The 15,039-nt window shown below is 36.8% G+C and overlaps 1 protein-coding gene across 40 annotated transcripts in view; it reads right to left on the minus strand.

The window, feature by feature from the left end:
• The window catches only part of RIMS2 (regulating synaptic membrane exocytosis 2), a 446,716-nt gene that overhangs the window by 250,267 nt on the left and 181,410 nt on the right, over positions 1 to 15,039 (minus strand). For 39 of the 40 annotated variants that reach the window (XM_063389634.1, XM_063389477.1, XM_063389557.1 and 36 more), the window contains one exon: positions 6,499 to 7,424. In XM_063389634.1, coding sequence (XP_063245704.1) covers positions 6,499 to 7,424 — 926 coding nt within the window. Of the gene's footprint in view, positions 1 to 6,498; positions 7,425 to 7,959; positions 7,993 to 15,039 lie in introns of all 40 variants that reach the window. The other variant, XM_063389615.1, reaches the window with a different exon arrangement.

Consider the following 15,039-nt stretch of genomic DNA (forward strand, 5'->3'; position numbering starts at 1 on the left):
ATGCCAAGTTTAAATTACAGAAAATTTAAATATTTTACAGTAGAGTCCTCTAAATGCTGCAAAAGATCACACCCTTTTCATATCTTCTAAGGAACATGGAAGTGTGTAAGTAGGAGAAGGTTTGGCAAAACGTTTTTAAAAAATTCTCTACGATTAGAAATTTCTGTAACTTTAAACATTCTAGTTCTCATGTATACATCTGTGAAAAAAAATCTAGAAAAAATGTCATAGGGAATTTTAAAATTTAAATATTTTAAAGTAGTTAGGTAGTTCTTAGTCAATGTTGTAAGAAGTACTTTCAAAGCAGTGACTTTTTGCTTAAAAATAGATGGAGAAAAGTCTAATATTTCTTATCTCCCAATAGTACTTATATCTGCACCTAAAATGAAGCCAGTTCATAGGAGTAAACTTAAAATATGGGAAAATAGAATTCCGAATTTCCAGTCAAACTCTTTATATATTTAAGCTACATTTCCCTTACATAAGAGGTAGAGGTGTCTTTGAAAAGAAAAAATATTTCATTAGAAAAAAAACACATTCTCCTACACTGCAATACTAAGTGAAATAATAATAATAAGACATTTTGTCACTCACTAAAATTTATTTGAATAAAAAAGTCTAACACTTCAGCATTTTAAATAATCAATTATTGTTCTTATGATAATTTAAAATTTGTACTTTGAATTGTAAGATATTTCTATACTGAAACTGTGTGAATACTCAGTCTTTTTTTCAACTGCTGCAGCTGATTCCTGAAATTTTGCCTTCTAGTATAATCCATTCCAGAGAAGTTAGACTTTCAGGAACCCTCTAACCTAAATGAAACAGATTTTAGAAACAATGACCTCGTTCTGATCTAATTTAGCTCAGTATATCTCTGAAGCCAAAGTTGTTGAAGATGTATGAAACTGGCGCAAGCAGGACTGAAATCAGGTCCCTTATCTCTCTGAATTCAAAAGTGAGACCTCTATGACGGAATCCCACTTCCCTGGCATCTCTGCTCATATAAGATATGCACTTTTCTAGCAGTAGCACTCAGGAAATGTGCTCTCTGCTCCTCACACTGTGAGCTACCACACTTTTTCTAACTTGTGACAAGCATGTTGTTTTCAAACAGACCTAATTATCTGTCAAAAACTAAACTGGCTATATACCAGATTGGTTTCAATACTGCAATAAACAAGTAGGTCCTGGAAGCTGCTCCAGACATGAGGATACATTAACTTTTATCATGAAAAAGGACAGTTTTTCATATGTTTGTAAATGACCAGCAAGGCTATATATTTACATTTTTAGTGAGCTTAGTGACAAAGAACAGCACATGTCCACCTGGTCCTCCAAGAACACACTGCTGCTCACATAGCCTGCACTCTGCAGCTTTCAATCAACAGCACAGAGATGTTGAATATTTTAAGATTGCTCAAGTCCAGCAGGTTGTGTTGGGGGTGTTGGTGAACAGCTGGCTGCATATGAGCTGGCAGCATGCCTAGGTGGCTAAGAAGGCCAGCCACATCCTGGCTGCTATCAGCAATAGTGTGACCTGCAGGACCAGGGCAGTGCTCATCCTCCTGAACTCAGCACTGGTGAGGCTGCACTCTAAATACTGGATTTGGTTTTGGGCCCCTCACTACAAGGAAGATGTTGAGGTGCTGAAGTGAGTCCAAAGAAGGGTAACAAAGCTGGGGAAGGGTCTGGAGCACAAGTGCTGTGAGGAGCAGCTGAAGGAGCTGGGGATGTTTAGCCTGGAGAAAAGGAGGCTCGGGGAGGACCTTATTGCCCTCTACAACTACCTGAGAGGAGTGGTAGCCACATGGGTGTGAGACTCTTCTCCAAAGTAACAAGCAACAGAATGAGAAGAAATGGCCTCATGGTGTGGCAGAGGAAATTTAGATGGATATAAGGAAAAAATTCTTCACCAAAAAGGTTGTCAAACACTGGAACAGGAACAGGCTGCCCAGGGAGCTAGTTGATTCACCATTCCTGGAGGTATTTAAAAGGCATGGATGTGACATTGGTTTAGTGGTGAACTTGTCATTCTTAACAGTGGGACTTTATCCCAAAGATCGCTTCCAACCTAAAGAATTCTATCTTTCTATGCATGTGAGTTTCTTTGGTAATAAAAACTATCTATCGTGTCTTAATAAAATAAGAGTGAAAGCAAACACTATATTTAAGAACTGACAAAACACAAACACATTTGGCTTTCCCACCACAGATTCCACCCACGTTAGATGTCAGCCACCATTTGTGCAAACAGACACCTCTCACAGGGTGCTCAGAAAAGGGGCTGGGAGCACGGTACGCGCGTATGCCTGAACTGTTTACCGTCACTGGAGAATCTACTATGTCCTACTTTATGTTTAGAACAAATTAGGGCAATATTTAGAACTATCACGCACCTAGCTTTCCTTGAATGAATTCTCTTCTTCCATGCAGACATTGTCTCTTGCTGAATCCCTAGAGTTTCAGAGATTTGTAAAGCCTTGCAGGGCTTTTAAGACCCTCAAGTGTTTGGAGAAGGTGCAAATGGAACCCCAGAGCTGCATTGCAGGTCACTGCTCTCGTGCCTGTGTTCTGAGTGGGGGTACAACAACCCCAGGGATCACAAGCTTTCCCGAGTCTCTTCAGATTGGTCCTTTGGCAGACTGCAGGTGTGACAGTATTGCCATAAGGAATACATGGGCAGTGGTACTGTTTGATTTTTTAAATTTACTGTAAAGCCTGTGGACACACAGAATTAGCCAGTAGCACTCTGCTTCACATCTACTTCACGCTGGCTAACAAATTATGGGAGCCCTTTCAAACCTCCCCTAAGACCTACTCCTTAGAATTGCACTGAGAAACATCTAACTTAACATGCAGATAAAAAAGTATTCTGTCCTTCACAATAGAAGACACTTAAATTGGACAAGCAGCACAAAATACAGCTTTATTTGGAAGTATGTAGGTGACATAGTTCAGTGTTCATGCTACTAAAATACCATCACAACTGTTCTCTTTTTATAAGCCAAATTTCTCAGAGCCTTCAAACTGCACCATGTAAACTGAGATGGTTTTGAGAAAGAATTGGTGAATTGAACAGTCTAGAACATCGATAAATACATCATTATAATCCCTGTGTTTAGTGATGGAGGATCTATTTTACAGCCATTTAAAATTTACTATTTCATAAAAGCATTGGCATTTCAAGAATTGTTTTTCTCTAACATTTTAAGCAATTTTGATCTTTCATTATTAGGGAAAATAGCAATATACCTAATATTTCCAAAACTATAGGCAACTTCTTTTTTGCCTTTCCAAAGTGTATTTCCTAAGACAGGCAGGAGGTCCTGTCGTGAAGATATAGCTTTGAACTGTCTGCTACACTGATCTCAGGAGTGGCAATAAGTGTTGTAAATGGAGACGTCTTTGCAGTTCCAGAAGCCTGATATTCACAGAAAGAGCGAAGAAGGGTCTCTTACATAAGGTGGAAAAAATACTGTGAGTTTCAGAACAGTTTGAATAACACAATAAGAAAGAATTGTTCATCCTATTCACAGAAAAAGGCAGAGACCAACTGTTAAATTGGTGTTTGATTGCGTCACTAAAGAGAGTTTCAATATCTGGGAAGACCTGCACAAAATTCACTTTGGAAAACACATCTAATTCTGGCACAACCTGAGTTTTAGGTAAACACATTTGTAATCTCAGCTATGTCCATTTAACACTGTTCTCATGCATTGTTTCCTGACTTTCTAAAGAATGAACTTGTCTGTCACAGTGTCAGCTCCTGACCATGCTCTTAGCACATCTCATCCCACCAAACACCATCTCAGCCCTTCATGTCAATGCTGCCAGGTCCACCTTCCTTGCTCAGGGAATCCCAGTCCCTCTGCAAATTCCATTCTGGTGGTTAAAGAGCAGGGGAGAAGAAGGAGGGCCTGAGGATGTTATTCAATTATGTGGCCAGGGCTGCTGAGGCTGGCACCAGCTGGCTCTGGTTCCAGGTACAGGTGTTACTGCTGGAATGACTTCTGGTGCTGTGCGTGGTCACTTCCTCCCAGCACAGGCTGGGAGCAGACACAGTCAGAAGCAGTCACATCCTTCCCCAGTTCAAGCAGCTGCTCTTCTCCCTTATGAAAAACCAAGGCTATTCTCCACAATGGTTCCAGCAGCAGGCCACACTGACACAGTTACACTCCGTATGTCAGGACAAAGTGCTTGCACTAATTCAATCAAGATTAACAAAGAACTGTATGGAACATTTTTTTCCCCTGCAAAATCTTTGCAAGCTTTTAAATTAATTTAGATAACAAATATCTAGCTTCATTCACTACCTCAGAAATCAGGACAGACATGACATTGTCATTAGTATTAATTATTGTTATCAAGAAAAATGTTTTCTTTGACACTTAAAATGTAGAATTATTTAAGTGAAAGCTATAAGTTTTGTAAGATCGTTATTGACACAGAATCTAGAATTGTACAGTATGTTTTAAACTCCCATCTGAAGGGAGCAGAAGGGCCAATATGTAGACCAGATCCACTTCTTGACAAAGTCTGGTGCATCCCTGAGACTGGGAAGTGAAAGGTTCCTATCCTGGAAAGGCCCTCAGCCATTATGGATTTTTCAAGTAGGCAGCAAAGTGGCAATAAGAAGTCCAAGGGCAATCAGAGACATCAGGGCTTTAGGATGACAGGTTAAGGAATCAGGACTACAAGTGGGCTTCTTCTCTATTCTCCCAGTTGCAGGAAATGAGGAGGGAAGAGAGGGAGATCCAGCAGATCAGTACTTGACTCTGAGCCTGGTGTCACCAGGAGAATTTTGCAGGTTTTTGATCTTTTTACAGTTTACATGACACAAGGCCTGCTGATGACAAATGTGGGTCACCTCTCTCAAAAGGGGAAAAGGATTTTTCTCAGGCATTAGCAGGGGTCATGGAGAAAGCTTTAAACTAGATCTGAAGGGAAAGGCATGAAACCAGACTTGTTACAGATAAACTACTCCAGTGTCTGAGAGACATTGGGGTCCTTCATTCTGCCTGTCCACGGAGGTAGGGGATAGAGAGCCATGCAGCAGCAGACACAAGGGTTATCAATGTGTTAGAAGCCATGGAAGTGCTAAATTAGTGGTAATCAATAATCTTGCAGATTGTTTTCAACCTAAATGTTTCTATGCATTTATAATCCTAAATGTATATGCTTTGTGTGTTATGTGTATGAAAAATATGTTGTTTGTATATTATTTCGTATAATACATTTCCTACACTGAATTACCTTGAATAAACATTTTGCTACTACTGCCCATGTATTGATTGGCCTTATTCTCCTCAAGGTCTCTTCTAAGAACAAAATCATGAACACCATAAAATTGGTATAAGTTTTTTCTACTCGTCAGGAAGACAGGGGGTCAAGGTTTCAGTTGTTTCACTTAAGTACATGCAACTGTCTACTTTGACCTGGTGACATTTTCGTCCATTCTACACTATCTTGCCCCTTACTTATCAGACCGTGTTTATGGTTAGTGACATATAAAAATTCAGAGTTATTTCACTTACTTGAGTCAATTACTTGCTTCAGAACAAATTTGATGGCAATATTATTAATAATAATAAATAGCAGTAAATTTTCTATTCCAAATCCACAACAGCAGATGACCATTCAGGAGAAGTAATACTGATACACTGGTATAAGAATAACTCAAAAACTCAAAAAAAGCTTAAAACAACACACATGAAGGTAAGCAAACTAATAATATTCATCTGATTGAGTTTAAACTCATGGTCCTCAATACTTTCATATTTAGATTATAAATTATATTTTTATAAGATGGGAAGTCATTTCAATCAATCTTAGTTTTCTTTCTGACATTGGAATAACTCCAAAATTATTTCTAAAAAGCACTAAAACCAAAAATCATCATAGCACCACAAGAAAAAGAAACTTCCATTGGTTTAAACTGCATCAGTAATTTTAAATTTGTCTCAAAACTTCAATGGGTTAACTTTATACACACAGGTCTTTTTGCAGATCAGACATTCTTTAACCTGCAGCAGACAGCATGAGACTGCCATAAGGTCTGTACCATGTGCTTCACTTAATTCAACAAAAACGCGGTCATGCGCCCACACTTGATCCAGATCAAATATGCACTCATTGTGATCCAGGAGCACGCAAATCTGGTATTAGTGGACATGAAACCGTGGCCTTATATGACAGCCCAGCTTTAGATACTTTGCAGATTTCATTGACAGGTTTTTCAGTAGGCACGTCTTTTCCTTTAACTTATCCAGATACTTATAGGAGCTGTGCTGTTGTTTTCCACGTAAATCATTAAATTTATGTAAATGAAACACAAAATCAGAAAAAAAATCCCAATTCCCATCACAATAAAGTTGAGTCCTCTGTGAAGAGCTGTAGATGTGTGGTTGCAATCAATTTAAACAGTTAAAATAAATGTCCAAAATTGAAACCAAATCAAATTATATATTGAAACAATCAAAAATTTAGAAATCTTACCTTTTTCACTAACACTTTCACTTTCAATCTCTACATCATCACAACTTGTATACTCTGGAGTGGATGCTAATTCTTCTTCTGAGCTACTTAATGAAACCTGGCGCATTTTACCTCCTTTTTTCGTTTTATGGGGCTTTGGTGGTGGAGGTCTGACAGACTCAGACTGGTCTGAGCTGAGTGAATCATTCCGTAACATGGTCTCCATCTTTTCGCGCTTTGTTTTCCGGACAGCAGAACTGGGATCCAAATGGTGCTGTTTCCTTAAAGAATCAGAGCGCCTCATGTCTGGTCTTTCCAGAGGAATTGGACTCCTCCTAGGTGTAGGAGGGCTATGATTTGTGGTCCTCTGACGATTGGGACTGGGTCCCTGAGCCTCTCGAGTTCTCTCCATAGAGTATGAACGTTGATTTTCCATGGCAGCCCTGCGTTCAGACACTGACCTTTGTCTTGATGGCCGTTCCATCCTGAGCATGGACATCCGAGAATCTTCCAACTCTGTGTTTGCCAGTGAGACATCGCTATGCCTCCGTTCATGACGCGCCCGGGACACCTCGGCGTGGATGCGCATTTGTTCCTCATACGGCTGTGGCTTGACTGGATAACGAGCCAAATTAGGATCACTCCGGTATCGTGCCTGGTATTCCTCTTCCCTCCTTTGCCTTTCATATTCTTCCCTGCTTTGTGCATCTTCTTCCTCTACCGGATACTCCTTGGAACGCCTGCGGCTCCTCCTGTTGGAATCTCTGTAGTCACCCAGTTCAGGTTCTTCGTACAACTGAGGCCCACGCTGTGAGCGCCTATCCGAATAATCTGATGGTGACCTGGGCATCGCACTGTCTGATGTAGCATACTGTGAATATTCGTCCCTCTCGTCCCTTTGCTCGTATCTTCTGCTCTGTTCTCTTGATATTGAAGGGCTTCTTTTCCTAAATAATCATGGCAAGAAAGCAGAAAGAGAATTCTGTCAATATTTTATGTAGTAAAAATATACAGTTAATGCTAGTTAAAAGATAAAATTACCAATTGATGGAAAAAAAATACCGTTCATTACGCTTCTTTATGAATGTGCTCTCACATTCTCTGTACTAAATTGAAGAAAGCATGTCATGCTATAAATCTGCTTAGGGTGCACTGTTTGGAAAAAAAAATCTTTGAAGGAAAAATGCTAATATGACTTTATAAAATATAGAATACAAACACTTAGGCTACTTAGTAGTCATGACTGCTTTACAAGTAACAAAATTTTATAATCCTTTCTAATCATTTTACAACAATATAAATTGATCATATAACTTCTATTTCACAGAGTTTTATAATCACCATGGAAATTAGGGCTAGAAGGATCATTCAGTTAGTTTACTCTTTTAGCAGCTGTTACTGCTCAAAACCACACATTTCAGTTCCCACAGAACTATAATTTGTGCCAAGGGCAGAAAACAGAGAAAGATTCAATGGCAGCACTTCTCTAAATCAGATGAATTCAGAAGTCCTGAACTCAGAAAACAAACCACTTTTTTGTGTTGTGAAGGAAAAGAGTTTCAAAGTGATGCCTGAGCTGAGAACAATCCTTCCCCTCTCTGTAGGGATGGTAGCAGTATTAGTCCAAGCATTTGAGCAAGACAAGTACCAGAATGGAGTTCCTGTGCCACATAAAGCATTGACTCTTTGATGTCATTGACACCACCTAGATATAGACAATAAATTGAAGCATGTGATTCATTTATAGGTAATATTTTCATAAAGGTGTGTCTGGAACATACAATGAATGTTATGTTTGCTGTTAGACACAACATTGTTGGCTACATGATTAGAAGGGATCAGTTAAATAGGAAAAAAACAAAGTGGATCTTCAAAACTTGCCTCTACCAACAAGTTAATAAGCATGTAAAATGCTACTTTCCAGACATGTCCCGAATCATACTTGGCTTTTTCCTCTACATGGATCTGCAGAAAACTGGAGCAAAGATCCTGGATAAAAGAGATTGAGAGGTGGGCCTTCCCTGGGATAATGTAGATCTACTCAAACTTTAAGTAATAAAAATAAAAATACAAATGACAAGCTATTTTTGTGTTCTTAGTCCTTTCTTCTTGTATTTTTTTCTACCTTTATAATTAAGATCCCTTTCAAAATGTTTTCTGCCCTCACAAAATGACCACTGATTCTGAAGGGTAGCCTTGCCAGCAGCAACCAGGAGATCCTGCCTGGTGTTTAGAAGGACAGGAAAAAAGGTGAGCAAATGCAAAGCCCTGTTTTTGTCACAGTTGTCCCAGAAGAAGAAAGGAAACACTTCGACTTAGTGAAGGGGAGAAAGAGAAAGAGGTTCTCCTTGGTGCCCAGGAAAGTATAAAGGGCTCTGTCTATCTAATAGGAGAGAAGACATTATTTTCACAGCCAGGAGGGAAATGCAGTCTCTGGTCAGCAAGGGAAAACCACAACTGCCAGTGCAGAGTGTGCATGGCATGTGGGGTGACTGGCAAAATGGCACCCTTTCCTGTTTTAGGTACCATATAGAATTATTAAACTGTGCTTGAAAGATTTGGACCCAGTATTGCCTTTTAAACAGTAAAGTACTTTAGCTTTGCAATTGCATCTACAAATGAGAAAACTAATTCAATCTTGCAAAAATGAAACTCTTTGTATGAAGCATGACAAGTTCTATAAGCATCATGCAGATGCCTATCTGCTTACAGTGAAGCTAAGATATCCCATCTGTCTTGTTACAGTGGCATGTTAGCACCAGCACAAATTATAACTTCAGTAAGATTTACAAAATCCCTACAGATTCTGCTACTGGGGACTCAACTGGAATCGCTCTAATGTAACATGAACAGAGTTTCATAAGGCTAAAACCAGAATGGCCAATGGGAAGGGACAATTAGAACAATGGAACTACCCAAACTACAGTTTGCAAAGACATAAAAGCTTCATTAAGACAACACAGATTAGATGCAAAAATGCTTTAAGGAAGATAAATATTTTTCACTGGAACACTTCAGATGATGAAAAATATGCCACATCCCAAAATAAGTTGTTCCAATAGCAAATTACCCAATCCCTGAAAAATTCTGTAATGGCTATAGTAAAAGTGTACATAACTTCCCCACTCAGTTGTGTTCCCCACATAGTAAAAATCTGCACTCATCAGATACAGGCATTCATTCATGTGAATCTCATTGCAAGATTGAGACAAATACGTGTACAAATGAAATGTACACATACTATACTGTTAATGCACTGTGAATACTCAATATATATAACTTATAGATCATGTGCCTTCAGAGCCACATTTTTTCCATCAATTTGATCCTCCAAAGCATTAAAACACTCTAGTACATATAGTTTATAGGATCAACTCCATGATGAACAGTGTAACACACAAAGCCATACAAATTCTGGTTTGACAAATCTCACGTGTGCCTTGGAGCAGTCTGAGTGTACACATGCTTTAGTATCAGACATCTCCATGCTTGTATCTACAGCAATACAAACAACACAACAGTAAGAATTGGTTTAGCTACAGATAGAAGATTATATAAACATGCACAAAATGTGTGTGTATGTATAGATATACATATAAATAAATTAATATATCACCCCATGTCACAGTGACCTCATATGGATGCAATTGTCTTCTGCTGACATTCTGCCTATAATGTCATGGGGGAAGGCTGAGAGGGATAAAATGATGGATTTCTGTATATGTAAAAACATTATTGTAGACTTATTGTTGAGGAAGTTGTATTTCTATTAAGGAAACACATCATCAGAGTAACATGCACATGACTTACTAAAAAATACTATTTTTTCTAGCATGAACTAAGTTAATGAGAGGAGGATGTGCTGATTTAGCATCATATTTTTATATCACTTGCACAAATATTTTCTAAACTCACATGCTACATTTACTACAGTCATTTTCCTTCCTCCATTTAAGACATAATATAGCAAACCATCTATGGTTGACAGTAATGTGAAAAGCAGCTGGGTCCTCAATCTACTTTCTAATCCACTTCTCACCATTAACTACCTTAAAGATACCTCAATTAAACCCTTTCACCAAGTACCTCCAGCTGGATCCACCATGGAAAATCACTGCTCCTGTCTTTCCAGGACTTCTCTGGAACTTTAAAAGCTAAGTGAACTTTAAGGGTGATATGTACCCTCCAGCTGCCAGCTGAACTAAGCACTATCTCTCTTGTCAAAAGGATTACCACCTTTTCTGAAAAGGTTATCACACCTTTTCAGAAAAATCCTCCAGGCCATTCTGATTGCTACTTGTTTAAAACAACCATAAAATAAAACCTCTGCTATGGTTAAAAAACTCTAGAACTTGCAAAAATCTCTTTGTCAGGCACATTCTATAAATGATTTATTGTTTTCAGATACGGAATATGAAATGTATTTTTTCCTACTCATTCTTTTATTGTAATTTATCAATACATGACATTTGGTCTTTTAATAAACAACCCATAACCCTACACCAATGGAAACCTCATTTGCAGTGCACTGCAGATATCACAAATATTATGGAAATGCAAATAGCTTGACTGTAATAAGTACTCCTGCTCATAAAGTTAAATTATTCAACTCCTCCACATCACAATAGAATTAAGTGCTTAAAATATAACATAGAAGAATATAAGACAGCTATTCAGCTTTGATGGCTATGATTTCCATAATGGAACTAAGTATCTTGAAAGTCTTTGACATTCATATGTATTCTTCCTTAAAGCGAAAACACTCTTCTGCTTTGATTTAGGTTTTTAGAAAATTGGTCCAAATGCACTGTAGAAAAGGAAATTTAAAAATTAAGTATCCATCTCATTTCAGGAGTCAGAGACATTAAGAAACATTGTAATATGAAAAGTATTTATATCACTCTCAAAACTTGATGTCGGAGCCTCCTGCTAATAATGCTTTTCTCAGACTAATAGAACTTGAGCTGGAGAAAACATTCATGAAAATATCATTCTAAAGTTGTGTTTGACTACCTGAAGCAAGTTGCATTTACTTGAAGAGTATTATTTATTAGAAGCTTTGGATCAATTTTAAAAAGATGATTTGGGTCAGTTAAATAATGGTTTCACTGGGCCTGAGCCATCAGCTACTTGAAAACTGAATATTGGCCATCTACTTGTAAGACCTAATTATAATTTACTAAACAATACTTTAAAATTTTGTTCTCTCTTTCCTATAAATTATCAAGGAATAAAGTTGATGGAAAATTAAAACTGAAAATATCTCTCCTGAACATACTGTAATTTTGCTTCACTCAAAATGTGATCCTTTCAATGCATGAAAGAATAATTCAGAGAAGGTAAAAATTGACATTTTTCCACCAGAACTTTGTCACAAAAGCCATGTAAGATATAGCTTCTTGTTAGAGACCTCATCAAATACACTGAACACAGCTTCATCCTTTCTTTGCTACACAGGTCCTGTCAGGGGAGCTGCATTTGTTGGTCCCTGAGTGATCATTTAAGAGTAGTCCTTCTGCTAGTTGAAATTTTGTATTTCTATGTATTATATTCAAAAAAAAAAAAGTCGAGGCACTTTGAAGTTTTAAAGCAATGGTGACATGGAGCAGATAAAGCACCTTGCCAAACAGTTCCCACACTGCCAGGAGCTGAGCTGAGCACACTCTGGACCTTGTACCCAAAGCCCCATGTGTGCAATGAACCCAGAAAACTTTCTGTGCAATTTTAAGGTCTGCCTGCTTTTCACTCATATAGGAGAGCATTTCCACAGACTTCCTTTGCCATACTGAAAAATCTGCAAAATTTTTGGCAGTGGTTTCAAGAGGCTAGCTAGCAAAGATTTAACTCTTCATTCTCTGCTTATAACTTCTGCTTTTGCTGAGTCATACTATACAGGAGAGTTCATTTTGCACATTCTTCAAAGCAGCTATGGCTCCCTTATTGAAAAAGAAGGATTTTTTGACTTCTAAACAGTTCCAGTTTTCGTAAAGATGCCTCTTTACAGTTTCTCTATGGTGTCTAGTTTTATACTAGATTAAATTTATTTTTCAGTTTCTTGTCCTTAGTTTCTTGCTCCCTCAAAAAAGATGAAGAATGTAAGCAACCAGTGCACAACTCACGAGTTAATTAAACAGCCTAGCTTGATAAACAGAAAAGGTGTTTATTGCATTTGACCAATATGGTTTTTAAAAAAATGTTCTGAAGTACATCTCTAACACTCACATATCTAAGGGATAGATTAGCTAAAGCTGACATGAGACTATTTCATTCCTCATTTCAGCCATGCCTGGAAATTTTATTTTATAGAAACCATTTTTTAACCATTAGAATATATTCCAGTTAAATATCTCCAAAGAATATGAATTAAGTTTACAGTTCAGTAAATTTACTGATGTGTGAGACTGGTAGAGCAGATGTTGATCTCTGTTAAATTTTGTCTGAAAATATGAATTCACTGACTTCAGGCTGTATCAACAAAATGAAAGGAAATCTGTAGTAACAAAATGTTAATATAATTAGTCACTACTGATAACAATTTTGCTGTGAACTTGGCATGATTGCACAGACACATGAAACACATTTTTATTTTATACAAGTAATTCAGCAAAAATTCAGCATTGCAGAAGGGTTAGTTTCAATTTGCACGAGGAAAAGATTTATAACACAGAAAAAACTGCTGAACACAAGAGGTGATTTTAACTATCAATTGCTAACCTACAAATAGTTAGGTAATACCTTTGCTTCACTTTGTTTTCCTTAAATCAAGAACATCAGAGATAGAAAAACTGGACTAACGGCAGAAAATATTTTGTCCTCCTTTATTTTGCCTGAGTATTCAGTAGCCCTTAAATCATATAATATGATTTTAGAGAACTGCAAACAGAGAAATAAAACAACTATATTTTACTTTAAGAGTTCATTCAGATACATTGATGAATGCTTACCTCTTCTAAATAGTTTAAACATGCTAAGATTTTTCTTTATTTCTACTTCTGAACATTTTCAAAATTAATATTTTGCTAATTATTTCCACTTAATAGACAAACAAGCAATGTTGCACTTTTCTTTCAGTAAAAAGTTTTGTCTCAAAAAAAATAATAATAAAAAATAATAATAAACAGTAAATTGGTTAGATTGGTTTCAAAAATAATTGATTATTAGCAATCATTCTTGTTATCTGCATCAGTACTGACACTACAGAAATCATTTGCAGAAGGGTGGAATCAATTAACAGCTGTCTAACAGCAGGATTCAAATTAGTTTAAAACACATGGTGTTAAAAGAATAATAGATCACAGAAACACCAACATAAGAATGAGTAAATATAATACTGAACTGTTACTAAAAAGTACAAATAATATAAAATAAAAGAATATTTAAAAATTCTACATATACTATTTTTATTAAAAGACACACAATGTTTCAATAATTATTTTTATCACAGAAAATGGAATACTATTTAAGAAACTAAATTATAAGGAAGCAAAAGATTTTGTTAAAGATAATATTCACATCTATCTGAAGCACCAGAAAAAGCTTTTCAATACTTTCATTGAGCTTTTCAGTAAAAGTAAAACATATCTCTTTAATTATCCTGCAGAAGAACAAGAAATGCTGAGCATTAGACATTTTTCACACCACACATTCTGCATCTTTCTTCCCTGCTTTACCTTTTGATCAGCCACTGCACATCTGGGAAGTAGGAAGCCTCGGGTTCATGAGAATACATCAATTTCTGTTCTCGCTAGCGCTTTCATTTAATCCTCTAGGTCCAGTGAAATCATATAACCAGTTGAGACACAATTTTTTAAATATGTATTTTAGAAACCCTTCCCCCAAAATGCACTTATAAAATATAAGGCATCAAGGAAAAAAATAAAGTTTAGTATCTGAAACAACAGCAATCAATTCAAGTCAGAGAGCTGACCCAATGGGAAGCTATTGAGAGCATGAGGAGTGTTATAGTTTAATGCTGTTACCATGTGCTGTATATAGCTGGAGGTCAAGTAAGAATTTACCCTATAAGGAGGATTATGGTACTTAGCTGATTAGTGCCTTGCTACAGTACTATTGCATACAAATGTACATGCTGGTCAGGACATTTCATTTAAACTATTTTTAAAATTGTGGAGGTCCAGTATTTCATGTTTTGTGATACTAGTTCCAGCATTTTCTTTATGTTCTAGGTCTCCAATGAAGATATGCAATATCTATACTTTTAGTTTGTAAGTCAAATTTTGGCATAATTTTCAACTATTAGGCTAAAATAGTTGTGGCATCTATTTCAGTCTGATGTGCTGCACACACCATAAAACTGAAAATATTTTTTCTTACATAGTAAAAAAAAACCCACAGTGAAAATTAATGGACTAATTATTTCCAGAAACAGTCATCAAAACTCACATTCAAAATATGTTGAAAGTGTGAAAATAATAGAAAGCAAATGTGTATCTTCATTTGCCTTAAATAAACTAAAAAGATATGTTCCCACTGTTTTCTACCTATGCAAACTAGATTACAAATACATTATGTTTAATGTAAAGCACCAACCAAATATGCCTG

Source organism: Prinia subflava, chromosome 1, assembly GCF_021018805.1.
Source record: "Prinia subflava isolate CZ2003 ecotype Zambia chromosome 1, Cam_Psub_1.2, whole genome shotgun sequence".
Lineage (NCBI taxonomy): Eukaryota > Metazoa > Chordata > Aves > Passeriformes > Cisticolidae > Prinia > Prinia subflava.